We start from the raw sequence: 20,926 nt of genomic DNA on the forward strand, positions 1-20,926 counted from the left end.
TTATAGCTCTAATGCTTATTTTTTTCCAATTCTGTTAAACCCTAATTTTGAATCTGGAAGTATAATTTTGAGTCACTGCTTTATCTACTATATTTCAGTGCTCCGTCCGCCTCTAAGTCATTATAACTGTATTGACAGTGAGTCAGCCTACGAAAGGAGATTCAATTCTCTGTTATAGCTACAGTGCAGAAAATGGGCTAAACATCATGGCCTTATTCTGTGTTCTGGAAAACCGGTTCCATTATGAATATCCACACCCCTCCCCTCAGGCCATGCTACCTTAAACACATTGGGTGCTTCATGAACATGTGCTGCTACAAAACCCAGAATGTTGAACCCAAGGTCAATTTTTATCCAAAAAATTGCTCTGGAATGAGTTACCCTAAGAGATCCATCTTACTGACAGAGCTTTAGGCCAAGGAGAAACCTTCAGTCACCCTACACTTGACCCAAAGACCTGAAACGGCTCCCCAGTGTATCCAGAGCGGGTGCTTCTCCAACTCTAACGTCCCAATCACCTGGGAATGTTGACCAGTGCAGGCTCTGAGTCTGCAGGCCTGGGTGGGGCTGAGACTTTGCATTTTAACGAACTCCCTGCTAATGTCAGCCAGCCACTGCTGGTCTCCATGTCCCCTGGCCCCCTGGTCCCCAGACCACATGTTTAGCAGCAAGGAGTAGAGAACAGATGGCCTAGGCTGCCCACCAGGCAACCCTCTCCAAGGCCAGGCCGGCCTGTCTGTGCCATCCCCACCTCTGGAGCGCTATTTTCCTATCTCTTATCTTCACGACACTGTTTACATGTATAAACACCTGTACTCCGTGGATCTGAGGACTTGGCGTGCACCTAGGCACTGACCTGATGACCTCTGTGGGCGAGCACCAAATCAGACCCGCTGTGGGTGACGCTTAAATCAACAGGGACGGGACCCACCCAGATGTCATGTGAAGTCTGAACACAAAGTATTCAACACTTAGTATTCACTTTCATTGATTTACCTTGATGAAGGACTCATTATTGGTTGCTATGTACACTCGAAAAGACAAGGATGGGTTATGGTCGATGGCTTTGTACAGGATCACAGCCCCGTGGTGGAATACTGTTTCTTCGCTTTGAATAACGGGTCCCACAGGAGAAAGAGAGCTCACGTGCCATTTGACGTGGGTTGCAGAATGGTCCACAGTATATTCTAACGAGGCCCCAGTACTTTTAACATGTAAGACTTTGAACATCATGTTGGCATCGCAGTCTGTTAACACATGAAGGTGAATCAGTATTCCAGGTACTGTATGGGCTACACACATACTCTCACACATGTGCACTGCACACATCAACTAAACTTTTAGCAAACGAGTACTTACGACCCAAGCAGAGGGAATGTGGAAAATGAATGGAGGTAAGGCAGGTTGGGTCACATTTAACATCAAACAAGGGTCCACCGACAACCCAGGGCTTCACAACCAGGTCCGCGTATTTGCTCCAGGACAGGACGCAATACTTGATGTCAACTTTTCTGTTAACCTCAAATATCAGACCAGTCTCCGTGCACTGGTAAGTTCCCTCTGTGTCCACCTTCAGTCTGCATTGGATAGATAAGAACATCTGTTTAGTCCTGATGTTTGGTTAGGAGAAGACCTCTGAAAATTATTTTTTTTCAATTCATTTTTTGTTTTTAATTTCACTCAAAAGCACTAAGGGAACGAACGCTATAACATTCTGAAGCAGCACCATTATCAAAGAAAACAATCCAAGTAATTACATAAAATGTGTAAAGTTAGTTATGCTTTTTGTGTTTCCCCTACTTGGGGTTATAATTATGTAGAAAGTTAAATTACTGAAGCTATGTCTTCTGCATTCACAATTACTTACAAAAACTGTCCCCGGGAAAGGAGCCTGGGGGTCACTAGTTCATTGTGTTTCTGGAGGAAAAGCACATATATAACCTATAAGTAAATGCTGTTTTCTTAAATAAAGCAAATTAAAGAATCATCCCTTCATAATTAAAAGTTACTTACATTTTCGGCATTACAGTGTTCACAGTGAGATTGGATTTCATTAAATTCTAAATGACAGAGAAAAAGTTTTGCTTATAGGAATGTGACTGGCATTTTCAGACAAAAATTGTTTTAATAAATATATAAGATATGACCAGATTACAAAATTCAAAGGTACAGGTCCCTCAGCAATAATGCGAATATTTTGGAAAACATCAATTCATACCTGAATTAAAATGGTCTGTGGGCAACTCTTTACCCTCCCATTCTTCAACTGTAAAAGATATGGTCACACATGTATTGGCGTAAGTCAGTCACAGCGTAAATCACTCAAACCCCCATCTCCAGCTTCACAACCAACGGGAACTTTATTTATTTATTTTTTAAACATCTTTATTGGGGTATAATTGCTTTACAATGGTGTGTTAGTTTCTGCTTTGTAACAAAGTGAATCAGCTATACATATACATATGTTCCCAACGGGAACTTTAAACATACATTCAACATCTCCGCGAGTGGATTCAGCGCCACATGACGCATCATGCTTGTGAGTCCCGCTGTAGGTCTAAAGGCATGAAAACGAGCTTGAAAGCGACTCTTAAGTCTCCATGCACCCCGTTTTGGCACATTAAGTCTTTAGCTGATCTTCTGGAACAGAAGCAACAGCTCTCAGAATCCTCCTCTCACACCACAGGCACAGGGAGAACGGGATGAATTAGAGAAAACGAGAGGGCAAGGGCACTGCCTCGCTCTTACCCTGATTAGACGCTTCCTCGGTGGAAGATTCTCTTAGCTCCCCATCTGTGGAGACAAGAAAGGACCGAGGCACAGGTGGTCATGGACGAGCTCTTCACTCGTTACTCCTCACCTAGGCCAGCGTCTCAGCTGGACAGCCGCAGCCCCCAGTGAAGAGCCCTTCACGGTGGCCAGGAGTCGGGAACTAAGCTGGAGTCATTATCCCCAAGGTAGGGCTTGACTGGCATCAGCCCTTCAGGCTGGTACAGAGTTCAAGATAAGCTTGGAAGTAAGAGAGGAGTTGACGTCTGATTTTAGGCATATTTAAACTGGAACTGTCTTGTAAGCGTCTCTGATTTAGCATGTAGACTCCTTCCATCGGCTCCCCACTACTTTCAGCTTCTATCAGCCTCCCCACGCTTACTGCCCTCCGGTCACTCTGAGCTACTCTCCACACCAAAGCACGCTCCTGCCTCAGGGCCTTTGCACACTTACTATCTCCTAGAACAGATATTCATGCTGCTCGCCCCCTTACATCCTTGCAGTCTCTGTTCAAATGTCGCCTTATCAGAGAGGCTTTCTTGATGCCCCCACCCCGACCAAAGCAGGGCCTCCCTGACACCTTGCACACTATACAGTTCAGTGTTTCTGCTTCCTGTCTCTCTCCCCACTAGAATGTAAGCCTCATGAGGATTGTAACCCCAGGGCCTGGTAAGTGCTCACTTTCTGATTGACTAGAACTCCAGAATACAAAAATGTATTACGAAAGGGAACAGTGGTGAATTTTCCTATTATCTACACCGGCCGCTAGTTGCGTGAGCTTTTTGGGCACTCTAGTTATGCACTAAATCTCTCTGTCCATTACTTTCCTCATCTGTTAAATGAGGATTAACATAATACCGCCCCCAGAAAGACAGAAAATAAAATTACAGGTAGGTATTACACCTGGCACTCGGCAAGCACTCAGTGAGTGCTAGCTAACTGTTATTAACTATTATTTTGCTAGGGCAATGGGTGGAACTCATTAAAAAATTAAAGAATTCTAAAGTAGACAATAACTCTTCACTTGGGGTAAGACCCAATATGTTGAATGCTTGGTTTTATATTTTAAAGATCTGAACAAGCTTTGGAAGGGTGAGCCCATGGGTAAGACAGGCATCTTCACCACATGTGGAAGGTCCTAGGCCACCACCAATGCCCAGAAGGTGTGGACTCTCCCCAGGACGCTGCTCCAGCCCTGGCCACACAAGCTGCTTGCTATCAGGGCATTCATTATACAGGAACCAGGAGTTGCAAGACAGAACCAGCTTTAAAAAAACAGCATTAAGATGAACTAGAAACTAGAGACTAAAAGTATTCAGAATTCTGGACTCAGAATACTATAGATCCAAAGGTTCTTAAATACTGACCTAAGTCCTGCACCACAAAATTCTTCAATCGTATTTCCACAGCCACTATCCTAAAAACCATCACAAAATTCTAAATTATTTAGCGGCTATCATCTATACCCGGGGTCCGCAACCCCTGGTTCCCGTTAGGAACCAGGCCTCACAGCAGGAGGTGAGTGGCGGGCGGGCGAGCGAGTGAAGCTTCCTCTGGGGCTCCCCATCACTTGCATTACCGCCTGAGCCATATCCACACCCCCCTGACCCGGGTCCATGGAAAAACCATCTTCCATGAAACTGGTCCCTGGTGCCAAAAAGGTTGGAGACTGCTGATCTACACTGCATTTCATCCACATCTCATGTTTTTGTTTCTACCTATCTGCCTTGGGAGCAGAGAAAAGAAAAGAGGTTAGAGAATCCTAACCACCCAGCAAACTGAGTCTTCCACCAGGCAAAGCAGAGAAATTGATGCAATTCTCTCCAACACATAAACCACAGCTTCTCTTTAATCCAGACGACACAGGTGACCTCAGAGCTCATGCCTATGAGTGGAAGACATATCCAATCACGAGGATGATGGGTGGGCCTGCATCACCAGCCAGCCCACAGAAAAGTAAGCATCCCAGGGCAGCCTGCCGGGTCCTTCCACTTGACCTGAGAATGGAGGTGAATGGGGTGGGGGGGGGGTCTCTTTGATTTCTCCCCAGGGTGGAGGATAAAAGGTCTTTTAACAAAGAGAATAAACTTGGGGGGAAGGCAGGGCCCCGTGGATAGCCTCGGGGCTCCAGAGACAAGCATCCTTAGCCCACCCACTTTCAGTGCCAAAGACATCCAGGAGTCTAATTTGGCCAAGGGCCAGGTCCAGCAGCTCCCTGACCCACACATGCCCTGTCTGACCGCACTGACCGTGCCCTCCCACCCAAACATGAGCCTATCTCGAGCCTCTCTGACTCAAATGTCTTCCACCTGGTTGCCACCCTGGTGAGGCCCTGGTCCAGGCCTGGCTTCCAGGACTCTGAGGGCCCTGCCTCTGGACTCTGTGTCCCTATGGCCATTTACTCAATTATTAACCAGGGACAACAAAGACCGGATCCCAATACACAGCTTTCTGACTTCATTTCTATCCTAATCCAATCTACTGGAGGCTAGACTTCTGACCGCATTTTGCAGGATGAAATAGTCCTTATAATGTATAAAGGGGATTGGAAGTAGGAGGGCTGGTACACATTCTTTCCTTATGGGTATCAGAATGTGACATCTACTCCACGAGTGTGATACAGAAATAATTACAGGTTCTTATCAATACATAATGTGATCGTAAGGAGCTTACAATTACCTTCACGGGTTTTCCACTGGGAAACCGCAGAGAGAATTAGATTAAAGACAGAAGGACTTCTGAGTGAAGAGACTTCATTAATTTAAAAATATTACAAAGGAGCCCTCTGACTGCCTTGCTATAGTATTTGTGTTCATAGCAGATTATATTCTAAGAACTGGGGGAAAAAAATCCTGCAGTAAAACAAAATCAGTTAGAATATAAGCTTAGTCATGCAACATTTTTTTCCTAAGTCTTTCACAAAACTTTAGATCGAAACCAAATTTTATATTTAGAATCTACGTCTTTACAGTGGTTTCATACCCAAGTTGTTCACAAACAGCCAGAAGACCAAGCCAGAAACTTTAAACCACAAATGTACAACATTTTCAGCAGCAAACAGTTTACCCTGTGATAAACTGTGGGCGGCGACCACCTCGGAAGGAAGCCAAGGCCGCTGCGGCGACAATGCAGATTTCAGCCAGTCCCTCAATCTCTTCTTCTCTGGGAACCGTGAGGGCAGAACCACACATGCAGAGTCTTGGCATCAATGCAGACCAGGAATACATCCCTTGTATTCCAAGTCTACTGAGCTCAAATTTTCAAAATGCTTATTCGTTTCCCAATGTTGAACCCAATTTTACACAGGAAAAGATCACGAACAAGCAACTTGCAACTTAAACATCTCAAAGCCTATCCGTCTTTCTTCCTTTCAACAACAAAAAAGAAAGTCAGAGGAAGGAAGGATATACTCACTTGTTTTTTCTGGTTTTGGCGTCTCGTTATCTACAAAAAAAAAAAAAAAAATGTCTAAATCAGATTCATACGACAACTAAGAAAAAACACAGGCTAATGGGAGAATAGGTAAAATGTTTGCCTCTCACCAATAGCAACCATTTCCTGTCTTTCTTTTTCAGCTCATCCTGTTTTGCCACTTTGCTTGCCAACTAGCAATTATTTACCATGTGAGTACTTTTTCAGTACTTCACAAAAAAGACACTAGTAATTATTATGTCCTCAAGCAATGTAAGTGATCTGGGCAGTACTTTAAAATAAAAATAAAGGTGTCTATGTTTAACTAGAATTCTGTAATTAAAGAAACACATACACAGATAACTCACCAGATTCACTTTCAGAACTGCTCTCAGAACTGCTGTCCTCACCTAAAAAAAAGCATATGCCAGGAGAAGCACACAATGAATAAAAGTAGGAACTATTTTTTTTTAATTATACATATAATAAAACAGATCCAAACTCACCTAATTTCTTCTTTTCATCCATTCTCACTAAGTCCCAAACTAGTGTGGTTTACATAAAAGAAGGCTTATCTTTCTTTGGAGCTGGATAAAACATACTTTAATGGCTTAAATATGAGCTCAAATCACACTCTGGCTGCAATAATCACTTTATTTGGGTGTCACCCAAGTCCCACCCAGCCTGACCTGCTCTCGCTGCTCCCGTCTTGGACCCGCACTCGTACGTCTAGAAGGCTCCATGCAAAAAGTTCAATGACACAACAGTGCAGAATACTGTAGTGTAAATGCCATTTCCCTGAAGCATAGGACAAACAGTCTATACTGTTCAACTACTTCTGGAAAGAGCGGTCCCCAAGAATACTCCCTCCCCTTTCTCACGCCGAACTCGGCGCCTCCGTCCAAGGCAGTCAGGCTTCTGTTCCTACAACTAGTTTGGAATCCTTTCCCTGATGTCCCCAAAGGCCCACTAAGCCCCAGACCCATGACTCCCACGGGTAGACGTGACCCCTACCACCCCGTCCTGCCCGCACAGCCCTCCCGTCTGTCCTGGTTCTCCACCTGCCTCTCCGTGTGTCCTCCATTTGCCTTCTGCTCCGCTCCACACTCCACCCACACTCCCCACTTCCAGCCTTCTTTCCACCTCAAGAGCCCCAAGAGGGCTGGCCACCTACTCCCAAATCTGGATCTGACCTCAACCTCCAGGCGCACGCTGGGCCTCCCCTGGCTGACCAGATGAGCGCCCAGGCAGAATCTGCTTGGCCAAGTGCACCCCCTCCATTCCCTCCCCTCGACTGCCGTCCTGCTTCGCCCCCCACGCAGGCCCAGGATCCCCTGAGCAAATACACGGAAAGCTATTAATATTATTCTCAAATCTTCCCTCCCTACACACAACTACTGACAACCAAAACCGAGGACGGACAATAGTTCCATGGAGAAATGGAAAGATTTGAGAATAAAGATGAGAACGATAATACAGCAGCTAAGAGCAGCTTTTTGGAGTGTTCACTACGTGCCAGGCACTGTGCATATACTTACTCATTTACATGTATTCACTCATTTACATTTATTTACTCACTTTGCATATATTTACATATATTTACGTAAGGGCTTTACGTATATTTACACATTAACTCTCACCTCCAAATGAGGTAAGCTGAGGTCAGTTAACTGACTTATGCAACACCACGGAGCACCAGGGCATTCCCCCTTATCCCCCGCCCACGAAGCCTGGAGCTAAGATTTCAACTTGAGCGGTCTGGCCTGAACTTGCCCTCTTAACCATGTTGTTACACTTGCAAACATGCTTCTCGTTACTTCAGCAGTTCAACACCCAGGAGCTGGAGACTGATTGGATGGGGCTGGGTGGGGGGAGTAGGAGGCAGACTCCTGCACGAGAGGATGCCTGAGGGGAGGGTGAGGTGTTGAAACAGGTGCTGGGAAATCAAAGTGATAGGACATGGCCTTTGTCTTCCAGGGCTGAAAGAACAGAGCAGTGCGTTCTCAACCTTGGCTGCATGCTGATATCACCTAGGGAGCTTTCTAAACACACCCATGTCTGGGACTCTGGGATGGGGCTCGAACAGCAGTATTATTTTTAAAGGTTCCCCAAATAACTGCAGTGTGCAGCCAGGGTTGAGAACCACTGGCCTAGAATCAACCCATTTTAATCACTTCCTCGTTCCCCAGGCTGTACCCCAGGATGATTACCACTCCTTCCTCCAAGCCCTTACAGATGCCATCCCATTGCCTGGAAATCCCTTCCCCGGACCCCACTTCCAGAGCTCCTAGGTATCCACTAAGAGCCAGTGCAGTGTCACTTCTGCTGACAGTCTCCCTCTGCCCCACCAAGGTAGGTGAGCCCTGCCTCTTTCCTGATCCATCCTGTCACATTTACCCCATTGCCAAGCAGTGCCTGCTTGCTTAGCTGTCGGTCTGTGGGCCCTGGAGGACTGAGGCTGTGTCTCACCACCTTGATTCCCCAGCACGCATTCCTATACAGATGCTCAATGAATGAATGAATGAATGTGTGAACGAACGAATGCTTTGCCCAGCTTTAAAGAAGCAAGCAGCCCCTACCATGGCCCCTCTTTATTCTGTCGGTTCCCTCTGGCAGTCTGGGACCTCTGCAGGGCTGTAATTCTGCCTGGACCAGTCCCAGGTGAGGCCCACCTTCTGCCCCAGGTCCCTGGGAGAGGGAGTCTGGGGCCAGCTCTTCAGCTCACCTTCCCTCTGGTTCTGGACCTAGGACTCCTGATTCTATTTCTGCCTCCCTGCCCTGTGAGCCTGCCCAAGCCCCCAGGACCATTTTTCTGCCTCACGGCACAAATTTGAGAACTAAATAAGATGTCTGCGAAGAGGGACCAGCCCAGGGCCTCGCACACAGTAGGCACTTAATAAGTGTTACTAATAGGTCACATTTACTCCTAAACTCCAGTGACAGGCCAGTCCAAGCCTGCTACTACAAGCACTAAACCCTTCCCATATTTGTGCAGGTGAAAGCTCTGGCAGCAGGCTCCCTGTTCAGGGAAGCTGGTGCGCAAACAACCCCCAGCTCTGAGCTTCTCTTCTCCCAGCTTCTCATTCTGATGGGTGCCACCTTCACCACGCCCGGCTGTCCTTCAGAATGCCAGCCTAGATGCGGACAAAATCCATACTCCTTCCTTTGATCCACTGCATTCAACTAAAAAAACGCTAAGCTTTTAAAAATAAAAGGAGGGAAAGGTGAGAAAGGGAACAGAGGGAATGTGACAGCAGGCAAACTGAAAGAGCAGGTCCCATGCCTTATCTGGTCCAGAGGCCGGTGCATTTTCTCCCCTCTGAGGGTTGGACACTTCAGGGCAGACAGCAGGGGAATGCAGGCCACAGCCCCCTCCACATGCTCTCAGCCTAGAGAGAAACAGCGGCTGCACAGCCCGCTTCCTCTCCACTCCCAAGGCCAAGTCAGGGGTCACTCCCGTCTCCCCTCTGGGGCTCGTTGCCCTGCCCTGTACCCCGTATCAGCTCTGCTCTCAGTTTACGAAAATCACCCTCTGCTTCTTAACAAGGCCAGCCTCCCTTCATCCAGATGAGAAGGGTCCACCCCTTCTCACCACTCTGGCCTGAGATGTCTGTCCCTTCACTCACCTGACAATCTGTGCTACCCACTGGCTGGACTATACTCTGCGGGTACACACTTTTAACTCTCATCTTTTGATTCGGACACTATCACCAGCAGCGGACTTTCTCCTCCTTTCTCAGACAGCTGGGGGAGAGCTGTCCTTGCACAATCCCATTTTAATCTCCATTTTGGTTACATCTTACAAATCCATAGTTCTCCTCTTTTATTTAACGTTAAAACCAAAGGGTACTTCACATAACTTTAGGTACTGTTCCCCTTTTGTCACTAGGAAAATGGAAACCTCATAAAAATAGCCGATGTCATCATCAAACCCGTGCAATGTTACCTTGAGGAAAAAGAGAAAATATACTTAATTTTCCAGATATAACAATAAAAACTCTACCGTCTGGCAACAAGATTGCCAGTTGGCTCTGTTCTCAGAAATGACAAGGGTAAGGAAACAAATCAGAGGGACAACTTTTGCTACTTGTCTGTCCTGAAGGATATTCTATTCCACATAAACCTAATCACAGGAATAAATCAAGTGTGCAAAAACCACAGTCCCAGCAAACTGTTCGGGAAGCAGGGCCCTGGGCACGGACATGACTGAGCTTAAGTTTTTCAAGAAAACATGTGGATTTTTTTCTGGACAACAAGCTTTGGATATTTTTCTTCTGATATAACCTGGTTTTTTTCCTATAACGACCTTATTGAGATCTAATTTGCATACTATACAATTCACTCAAAGTGTACAATTCAATGGCCTTTCGCATATTCACAGAGTTGTACATCTATCATGACAATCAATTTTACATTTTCATCACCCAAAAAAAAACCCCTGCACCTTTTAACTATCCAACCTCCCCATTCCTCCCAGACCTAGACAACCAATACTCTATTTTCTGCCTGAATAGATTTGCCTCTTCTGGACATTTCATATAAATGGAATTACATAACACACAGGCTTTTGTACCTGGCTTTTCTCACTGAGCACGTTTCCAAGGTCCAACCATGTTGTAGTATGTATCAGCACTTTATTCTTTTTTATGGCTGAATAATATTCCATTATATGGTGTTGTGTATTGAATTGTGTCCCCCCACCCCAAAAGAAAATTCATGTTTGAAGTCCTTAGACTATGACCTTATTTGGAGATAGTCTTTATAGAGGTATTTACGTCAGGTAAAATGAGATCATTAGGGTAGGCCCTAATCCAGGATGACTGGTGTCCTTACAAAAAAGGGAAACTCAGACACAGAGACACATCATAGGAAGAACATCAAATGACCATGATGATGGCTATCTACAAACCAACAAGAGAGATCTGGAACAGATCTTCCCTCCAAGTCCTCAGAAGGAACCAACCCTGCCAACACCTTGATGTCAAGACTTCTAGCCCCCAGAACTGTGAGACAATACATTTCTGTTGGTTAAGCCCCCCAGTCTGTGGCACTTCGTTACAGCAGTCCTAGCAAAGTAGTACAAACGGGTATACCACGTTTTGTTTATGCATTTAAAACCTGATGGACTTTTGGGTTGTTTCCAACTTTTGACTATCATGAATGATGCCGCTGTGAACATTCATGCACAAGTTTCTCTTGGGTATACACAGAGGAGAGAAACTGCTGGATCAAATGGTAATTTGTTTAGCTATTTGAGAATGACCTGTTTTCCCAGATGGCTGTGACAATTTACATTCCCATCAGCGGTACATGAGGGTTTTAATTTCTCCACATCCTTGACAACACTTGCTACTATCTTTTTCATTATAGCCATCCTAGTGGGTGTGAAGTGGTATCTTGCTGTGGTTTTGATTTGTATCTTCCTGAAATGATATTGAGCATCTTTTATGTCTTATTGGCCATTTGTACATCTTCTCCGGAGAACAGATTTTTTAATCCAAAGGGCCTATGTAATCTAGCCCCCACCTGCCTCTGCAGACACACTATGGCCCTGCCACCTTTCTCCTCGCTCTCTGATTCCAGTCATCTGACCTTCTTCAGCCTCTGCAAACAAGCACTGTGCACTTTCCCACATCAGGGCCTTTACACCTGCAAGTCTTTTGAACTAAGACAACTCTACTGAGCCAACCTTTGCCCTGTTACCTCAATTCATCCTTCAGAGTTCAAGTCGACCATCACCTCCTCAGGGAAGCCTCCCAGGATTACCCTAGCCAAGTATCCACCACCTGGCTGGGCTCACAGAGGACCCGCTATTATGTTAGTGGAGCCAATCTAGAAAATGGCCTGACTGCCCCATCAGATAAATTCTCAGTTTCACTAAGTACATCTTTATCACCAAACTTTAAAGTCACTGATTTCACTAGGCTAGGTAATCACGGAAGTTTAAAATTCATTCAACTCTTTCAAGTAGAAAGATGAAAGTCCCTACCTTTCATTCAGATTGTTTGAAGTAAAACAGAAAAATAAATGGTAATTTATCTTGCTATGAATTTGTTATTTTGTAAAAATTTCATTTGGGCATTTACCAATATTAACCACATCCCTTACCTGATTTAGAGTCCTTTGAAGTATCTAGGTTGGGACTGGGGCAATCTAAATTTTGAGAAAGAAACAAAGTTTAATAGTATAAATACAAGGATAAAATAGAAGATTACGTCCATTTTTGTAAAAGCTGCTAAACCAAAAATAACAGAAGCGCCCTATTCCATAAACTGAATCACCTCTTTAGAGCCAAAGCAGCCTTGCCTGTCAAATGAATGCCCAGTTACCAATGGTAAACAATGCCATATCCTCAAAGGAAAAAAGATTTAGCTCAAGAAACCATAAGCCTTTTCCAATAGAGGGCAAACAGAAAGCCAACAAACTTTATAATTACATTTGGTTGGATCCCTGGCAATCTCTCAATTTTGTGCCAAAGGGCATTGTTTCTTTGTTTGATTAACTCAGCAGCTCCCTACAAACATCCCTGGCGATTAAGTAACTTGACACCAGAAAGGAAAAAAAAGCACCTGGTTTTAGATTTTGTAACTGAAGGGCAGACGATGGTGTTACTATACCAAAGAATCAGTGTCCTTCCCCAGTTAACAATCAATTCAGGCAAACAACTGTCAACAATTTAGTAAAATGACACAAATGAGGATGTGAAGTTGGCCAGATAAGTTGTGACCAGACTAGGGAGGACCTGGAATGCAGTTAGGAAGAACTGGCCTTGGGGGATTGCTCTCCTACAGGGAATGACATGGAGACGCGGAATAACATGGAGACGCAGAATTACATGACAGCTTCAAGCTGGAATGGGCCATGGGCCATCCCCAAGATGTTGGTGGACACTGGGGGGTACTGACGCTCAGGATGCATTAGACTCCAGAGAGCCTGACACAGAGGCCACTGCAGAGATCCAGATATGAAGTGATGAGAGCCTAAGCCAGTGTGGATGCATGGGAATGGAGATATTATAGTATAGGAGAAGAAGGGGTAACTGCTGCAGAAGTTACCAACAATGTTAAACAGAGCAAGAGCATTTCTGTGTAGGGAAGGATTGCCCCTTAGCTACCATGTCCCTAGTCTGTATTTACGCCATGCTCAATTAGCCTGCTCATGGAACAGACAACTCTTCCATTTCGTTTGTCTGGAACATTCACCCACGCCAGGCTGGTGAACAACAGGGGCTTAATTACCAGTTGACTAATTCCCCTGGATGTGGGCAGAGACTACTGTCCCTTCAATTTAATAAGCATTGACTTAGTGTCCACCGTGTGATGGGCACCCTGCAGCATTAGGAGAAAATCCATGTCCCAGCAAACAGCCTGTGTGAGGGCAAGCAGTAGCCACGCACAGACAAATGAAGAAATCAGGACAGTACAAAACGAAGGAAGGCCCGTATTCTGCTGGTCCAAGAGAGAAACTGAGACCACTCACTGCAGGTGCGGGATTCAGCACAAGTCCTTGAATTTGGTAGCGCTGAAACAAGCCTGGGAGGTTAAGTGTGCAGGAAGGGAGAGGCATCTCAAGCAGACAAAAACAGGCAAAAGCAAAGAGAGGGACGGGTGAGGTTGAGGTCAGCACCAGGAAGCAGAAAAGCTGGCCAGATCCAACCCTACACTTGACAGATTCACGACAGCCCCATACACTACACACTGCAGCCAGATGTTGCAGAAACTGTTATTAGATTTTAATCAGAATACTTTTATCAGGCAGGTTATTATTCTGTACTGGAAAAATGAAACACAGGAGGGATATGGAACTTGCAAAAGTAAGACAGTGGCCCAGCGATGAGCTGAGGAGTTTCTAAGCCACTCTGCAGCCAAGTGACACAGGTCAACAACTAAAGTGGCCTCGGAACCACCCTCCAGAAGGACTCGGAGCCATGCAGCACACGATAAAGAGAAGGAGCCAAAGCAAGAAATACATCCCCACACACTAGTTACAGCCTTTAATAACAAGCAGCACAGGTCCAAGAGAGGACTCGACCCTCAGCAACCCCCAAACCTAGACCAAGACCTTCCTTTAATAAAGGAGTATTGGGCTTCCCTGGTGGCGCAGTGGTTAAGAATCCGCCTGCCAACGCAGGGGACACGGGTTCGAGCCCTGATCCGGGAAGATCCCACATGCCACGGAGCAACTAAGCCCGTGCGCCACAACTACTGAGCCTGCGCTCTAGAGCCTGCGAGCCACAACTACTGAAGCGCACACGCCTAGAGCCCGGTCTCCGCAACAAGAGAAGCCACTGCAATGAGAAGCCTGTGCACCGCAACGAAGAGTAGCCCCCGCTCGCGCAACTGGACAAAGCCGCACGCAGCAAAAAAGACCCAACACAGCCAAAAATAAATAATAAATTTTTTTAAGTAAATAAATAAGTGTTTATTTGACCCACTTTCAGGGATAGAATTGTGTGTTGTCATTTTCATTAAGTATCTAAAATTGACAACAACACTCAAGTATTAAAGAAAATATCTAGTCATTGTGTATGGAACATTTATAGAATTCAATTGACAATACTTCTCTAATCTTACTTTATTGAATTTAAAATAAGGTTAAAAAGAACATTAGAGCCAGAGTTTTAAAGGAGAGAGATGTAAGAGCACTTATTTTCTATTCTTAAGTTATAAACACTACAAAGGCCCAAGTTCTTTACACTCCTTTTTTCTTTTGGAATATCTGTTGAAAAACAATCTTAAAGAAAATTCTGAAAAATTGTCATTATCGCATCATCCTAACCTGTTGATTATTTTAACACATTTCTATAAGTTGGTGAATGCATGAATGTAAACTGCAGCCAACAGATAAAATTAATAAAAAAATCATTTTCTAAAAACGCAAATTTCCACAGTATAGGTTAAGTTTTCGATAACTCGACATTGACATAAGAGTTCCATACCTTTTTCTTCTGAAGAGGCACTGTGATCATCACTAGAACAAGAAAAGAAAACCAGTTTTATAAACGGATACTAATTTTATACAAAATAATTATGAAAGTCTTCAGAATGATCATACTATGTTTCTGCAGAAACGTTGCAAATGAAAGAACTCTCTCCCTCCTCAAGGCTCTTCCTGCCCCTCTCACTCCCCACCTACCATTACGGCCTGACTCCAAACCATAGGATATAGACGGGGCTTATGGAGCGTGCCCTTGAAGCCCAGCCTGTCCGCTCACACCCCGGCACCCCGGCACAGGGTCCCCGCACGGCATCCCCGTGCCCGCCACGCCCCCTGCTCTGCCGCGTTTCCAGCGATCCATCCTCCTTGCCCTGCCCAGCCCGCGCTGGCCCCCAGCCCCTCCTCCTGGTTCCCAGAGCTGCTCCCTGAGTCGCCCTCCCTTGCCCAGGTCTTCTCACCTGCTTCTTTGGCCTCCTCCCTCAGTCACAGCACGCCTGAGAATTAAGGGCTCGGACAGCTCCCATTCAATTAACCGGTGCTTCCCCCGCCTGACCTGACGTTCCGTCCTCACCACCGCCTGGACTCCCTCTGCCCTTGCTAGTGCCGGTCTCACGCGAGAACTCACGGTCTCCGCTTCCCACTCCCTACCCTCTCCCGGAATCAAAGCCGCCTGCCTTCTGCTCTCCCACGTTACCGAAACCACCCAAGCTAGAGCCACCGAGGTCTCCTGTCTGACAGACCCAGTGGGCCCTCTCCATCCTTAGTGACTGCTCTCTCTTTAGATGAAGCACGTGACAGGCTCCCTCCTCCCCCTTCCCGTGCCTCAGTGGCCTCTCCCCTCTCCATGTGCTCCATCTCCTGGTTCCAGGCCCCAGCCTCCTGGGGATTAGATCGCGGTGTCCCAGGATCACATCAGTGCACCCTCCTCACACTGCCTCCTGCTCACCTTCACGCCAAGGTTTCAGATCCTAAATCTTTGCCCCCTTCCAGGCCCCTTCCCAGAGTTCCAGGTGCCTAGGGCCCAAGGGTCAATTCAGCACCTTCAATGGACTACAGTCAGCACTTAACTAATCACTGTCTTCCCCTCTCCAGGAAAACCCGCTCCTCCTGACCTCACCAGGTCACCTAACTGGAACCTCCAGGTCATCACTAGCGCCTTTTTCTCAGCAAGCAGCACAATCCGTGTCCTCCTAACCTCCTCCGCCTCCTCCAACACATCTCTCAAATCTGTCCCCTCCTCAATGCAAACTGTTTCCGCCTCCATTCAAGCTCTCTCCCCACCCAGCTGGTTGATTATATTCTCTCATAATTACTGGCTCATTCTCTTGGTTTGTCCCTCGTGTGACCGTCAGCATGACCTAATCATGTCTTTGCCTAGACTCTTTTGGCCAAAGCCTGAGCTACTGGCATGGCACACAAGGACCCCCACCCTGCTTCCTCGTCTCCCACCCTGCGTGCTCCCTCAGAGGGAAAGCTCTTCAGTGTCCCAAGCATACCCTGCATAACACACACACACACACACACACGCGCGCGCACACACACACACACGCACACACACACACCACTCTCTCTGCACCCTCCCCCCAAAAGGGTCACTGCCTGTGGCCTTGCAGGTCAGGTACCCCAACTATGTATGCTCCATGGACATGTACTACAATGTTGGGGTATCCCCTCGGGTTGTGTGTGCTTGTACGTGACAGCCCTGCCCTCCCCCTTGATGCCCAAACTGTTCCTCATCCCTTAAGGACAGCATTTCTCAAGGTGTGGACTGAGGACATTAGAACTCTACAGGGTGCCTTCTAAAAACCATTTTTTCGGGGCCCACTGAATCAGAATCTTTGATGAATAAATGAAAAAGCAGGCAGAAAACAACAATGATGCTATTTGCACTTATGGGGATGTGAAATCTTTCTGCATTTTCTCACTGGATCATCCCAATAAGCCTATGAAGGCCATTTTACAAATGCAGGGACTGAGGCTCAGAGAGGTTCATTAACTTCCTTGAGGTCACACAGCTAACAAACAGAAAAGAAGCACTTGACCCTAGGTAGGCCATTATGACTTCAAAGCCCCATAGGTGCCTGGTACCATGTCTCCCTTCACTCCCCACCACTTTACCCCAAACCCCAATCCTGGCAGTGAAAGTAGACTGAGGAAGAAAACAGCAAAAGCAGCAGACCAACTGCTTGCCCTTTCCTTTCTCTTCTTCAGTCAAGTTAGTCAGGAGCCTCCAGATTTTGAAAACCTCCTTGAATCAAGATTTTTTCTGGTGAACATTCCCAAGTATTTGGTATTTTCTAGGAAAAACATGTATTTTCATTTTCCGACCTAAGTCCTCTTATTTTTTAATCCTAAACTCCAGCTCAAAAGGTCAGAGAGTGGTGGTAAACCTGAAATTAGGAAATGCTTCAAGACACTAAGAAAGGCTAAAATATGGTTCCCAATGAAATACACAGAAGAAAAAGCTAACCACTGCATCTTTTTTCTCCAGACTCACACCTCTTATAATGCAGTCGTTGTGCCTTTTAATTTAAAAATAATTATGAGAACTTGTATTGAATAAGAACTAGCCGTTCTTATTGTACAAAATATGTCTGCTTAAAACCCACTCTGCGTCCCCAATGACAAATTGCGTTTTTCTCTTAATTGTCCCTTTCATATTCCCCTTTCTACAGCTGTTTATCTTTATTTCCAGATGTGTGTACATGTGTCTAGATACCAGAACTTCTGCTAAAAACCAGAAAACCTTTATGGAAAACCTTTATTTTCTCCATGTAGTGAGGCTGCAGGGTACAGGGCCAGCTCTCTGTACTAAAACACCCGACAGTTATGGGGGAGGAGACTTAGCCCGGAGGTGGAGGAGCCCGCCCGCAGGGCAGCTCCAGGAGTCACAGCCGGGTGGAGGGAGCAACCCCAGGGGACCCACAGGGGCCCAGCCACTTTACAGAGCAGCGGAATTTGCTACCCTAAAATATGTCTCTTTGGTATATTAATTATTTTAAGTTGGTTATTCTCTAGGAAACAGCAGGCAAAGGGAAAAAACATTGAAAACCAAGCAGGAGTTACCCTCTGTAAGAAACATTTACATTTGTAAGGGAAATCGCTGTCTGCAAGGGTGTCCAAATCTGCATCTTATCAGTGGAGAAGGCAGTGAGTTAAATGTGCATCACAAACCTTACCTGTGTTTACCGTGCTCTTCCTGGTGACCTCCCAGAACTCACTCTTCTCACCCTTAACATCCTCTTTCGTCTTTAGCTGAGGATGGTATTTAAGGTGAGGGCTTTGGCCTTTTTCAAGTTTTCCTCGGTATCTCCCGTGTGTCCCTGTTATTGTATTTTTGTGTGACTTTCTCCTGTTAATCTGTGTCATGTCACAGTTTAAATCCTTACACCAGAAGAACCCTTCTCCCTAACACACTACATGGATGCTAGCTAGTTCCCCACATCCTCTTCCTTTCTGCTTTTTCCATGTGGTTTTTAAAAGGAAAACCACGGCAACCACGGACAGAGAGTACCCATTCCAAATGTTCCCAGTATAATTTAGGGGCTGAAGATCAGCAGGGAAGGGACTTGGACATTTACTTAACATCACTTAAAATTCCTTACATTTTGATCGGGACTCCACCATGATGACTAGGTATAATTTCGATGCCGCCCCATGTCTATCAGCTCCCAGGCCCAGTCTAATACAGGCCCCTTTCCCTCAGCGGGAGGAGAAAAAACCCTGCATCTCAGCATAGTAAAATCCCACCTGAGGGAGCCTTTCTCCCACCTCCACTCCCAGCCTGACAGGTGGATAGTAGGTGCCAGAAGGATTTCACTCAAATCTGGCTCGATAAGTAATAATTCTCCAGTTAAAGATCTTCAGCAATTCTTAGAGTGAAAATAAAAATGTAATATAATAACTAACTATTTTCTTTAACTAATATTTAAAAACTATTTACTGTGTGCCTGAACCCAAGCCAAGGACCCCAAGCCCATCGATGGGCTCACTGCAACAACCTTTTTAGTGCTTGATACTGAACTAGTGTCACCTCCGTTTCACAGATGAGGAAATAAGGCTCAGAGACCTTAGTTATTAGGTATAATTAAACCCATAATGAGCCCCAAATCCTCCTCTTAACTTTTCACCAGAATTAAACCAACTAGTGTTTTACTTCTTTTAGCCCCTATCAACCTCCTGGGAAATAGGCCAGAAGAAGTTAAATGGGTTAAGGAAAGTGGAAAAGAGTTTATGTTAGTCACAAACTGGAGTTAATCTGCATAATCATGAAATAGCTATACTTTCCAGAGAATAATCTCAATGAAAGTAATATTCTCTACAATACAGATCTCTTTTCATCAACTGAAATTAGCTCACAGGTGCTGTGCTAAGCGAAGGGGGTATAAAAGTAACACGTGACACATGAACCTTGTCCCCAAGGGGCACACTAATGGAAGAGAAGACAGATCAGGAAATAAATAAATGTATATCATGTGGGAAGAGCAACATAAAAGCAAATATAAGCTATAGTCTTAGCCCAGAGCAGGCTATGATGAACTGGGAAGGACAGAGCTCTTATGCTGAGAACACAGGCGTGTAACTAAGGCCACTTAAACCATGATGTTAAGGCCAGCCTGCATTTTCAAAGAATGCTACGCCTCAGGTAGGATCTTCTCACTGTTAGACTCAGAAAAAAACTGAAGCGGAAAGGTGCCTACAAGATCTTCCAGCCTGATGCATTATTTTACAGAGGGGGAGATAGACTCTAGGAGAAGTGAAGTTAACGAACACCCAAGATCACACAGCAAATTATAAGCAGAGACAATCTCACAACTTGTCTCAGGCCTCTTGGTTTGCCCATCAATTCATCCATTTAACAAACATGGATGGATTATGTGCCAGGCATAAGCGAACAAAGCAACTGGGTCTGTGCCTTCAAGAACACATCAGCCTGATGGGGAAGACTGTCTTCTTGTATCTGAGACAGGAAGTGCTTCAAGAGCACGTGTCTAAGATTGAAAAACTGGAGAGGGCTTCCTGGGGAAGTGACATTTAAACAGCCACAAAGGACAAGCAAGAATGGACAAGAGAATGTTGCACAGCTTCTGTCTGAGGCAGGAAGGAATTAATCAATGTCCGGGAACAGGAGGAAAGCAAGTGTGTTCAGGGGGAGAGAGGTAGGAGACGAGGAAAGACAGGGAGGTGGAGAAACTAACTGTAACCAAACTGATGGCAACCCCAGATGCTGAGTGGCGACCATTCAGTCCACTGAGCAGTCTTCGTATTTCCCCCTTGGGAAGATTTGAAACTTGAGAGCAAAGGAGGAAGTCAACAATGCAGGGTCCCAATGCAGGGTCTGCTGTCATCAGCATCTTTCATGGAGAATGTCTGATCCTGTGAGACCCCCCTGACATTCTACAGGCTCAGACACTGCCTGTGTTGAGTCCAAAAGGCCCAAGCATTTCCCCAAAGAAAATCTCAGTCCCCCAGACCACAAAAGCCAGACCACCCTGAAAAGAAGTTGTAGTACCAGATGACAAAAACCACTCAAGAGGCTAGGCAACTTTAAAACATACTCCAAGGAAACTGCCTTCACTCAGAATCAGGCTCTAGAAGCCAACTACACAGCCTCTTCCACACTGGCCAGGACAGAGGGGCTTCCTGAGTACCAAGCCCTCTGGGACCAGGCCCTGAGGGAAGGTCAGGGTCCAGCCGCCAGCTGTCAGTGCCCCCAGGGGACACTTCCCAAGCCAGGCTGGTTTCCCATTATCACCCAAAGACCACCAACTGCAATCAGCTCGCCCGCCCATGACGGAAGCCATCCCAT

At 45.8% G+C, this 20,926-nt stretch overlaps 1 protein-coding gene across 1 annotated transcript in view; it reads right to left on the reverse strand.

The window, feature by feature from the left end:
- Window positions 1-20,926, reverse strand: part of CARD8 (caspase recruitment domain family member 8) — a 37,061-nt gene that overhangs the window by 12,186 nt on the left and 3,949 nt on the right. The window contains exons 3-12 of the mRNA XM_032629387.1: window positions 15,119-15,150; window positions 12,289-12,333; window positions 6,549-6,590; window positions 6,184-6,213; window positions 2,749-2,793; window positions 2,219-2,266; window positions 2,014-2,060; window positions 1,868-1,917; window positions 1,360-1,577; window positions 997-1,247 (exon numbers count right to left, since the gene is read on the reverse strand). Coding sequence (XP_032485278.1) covers window positions 997-1,247; window positions 1,360-1,577; window positions 1,868-1,917; window positions 2,014-2,060; window positions 2,219-2,266; window positions 2,749-2,793; window positions 6,184-6,213; window positions 6,549-6,590; window positions 12,289-12,333; window positions 15,119-15,150 — 808 coding nt within the window. The remainder of the gene's footprint in view (window positions 1-996; window positions 1,248-1,359; window positions 1,578-1,867; window positions 1,918-2,013; window positions 2,061-2,218; window positions 2,267-2,748; window positions 2,794-6,183; window positions 6,214-6,548; window positions 6,591-12,288; window positions 12,334-15,118; window positions 15,151-20,926) is intronic.

Source organism: Phocoena sinus, chromosome 4, assembly GCF_008692025.1.
Source record: "Phocoena sinus isolate mPhoSin1 chromosome 4, mPhoSin1.pri, whole genome shotgun sequence".
In the NCBI taxonomy this organism is placed as follows: domain Eukaryota; kingdom Metazoa; phylum Chordata; class Mammalia; order Artiodactyla; family Phocoenidae; genus Phocoena; species Phocoena sinus.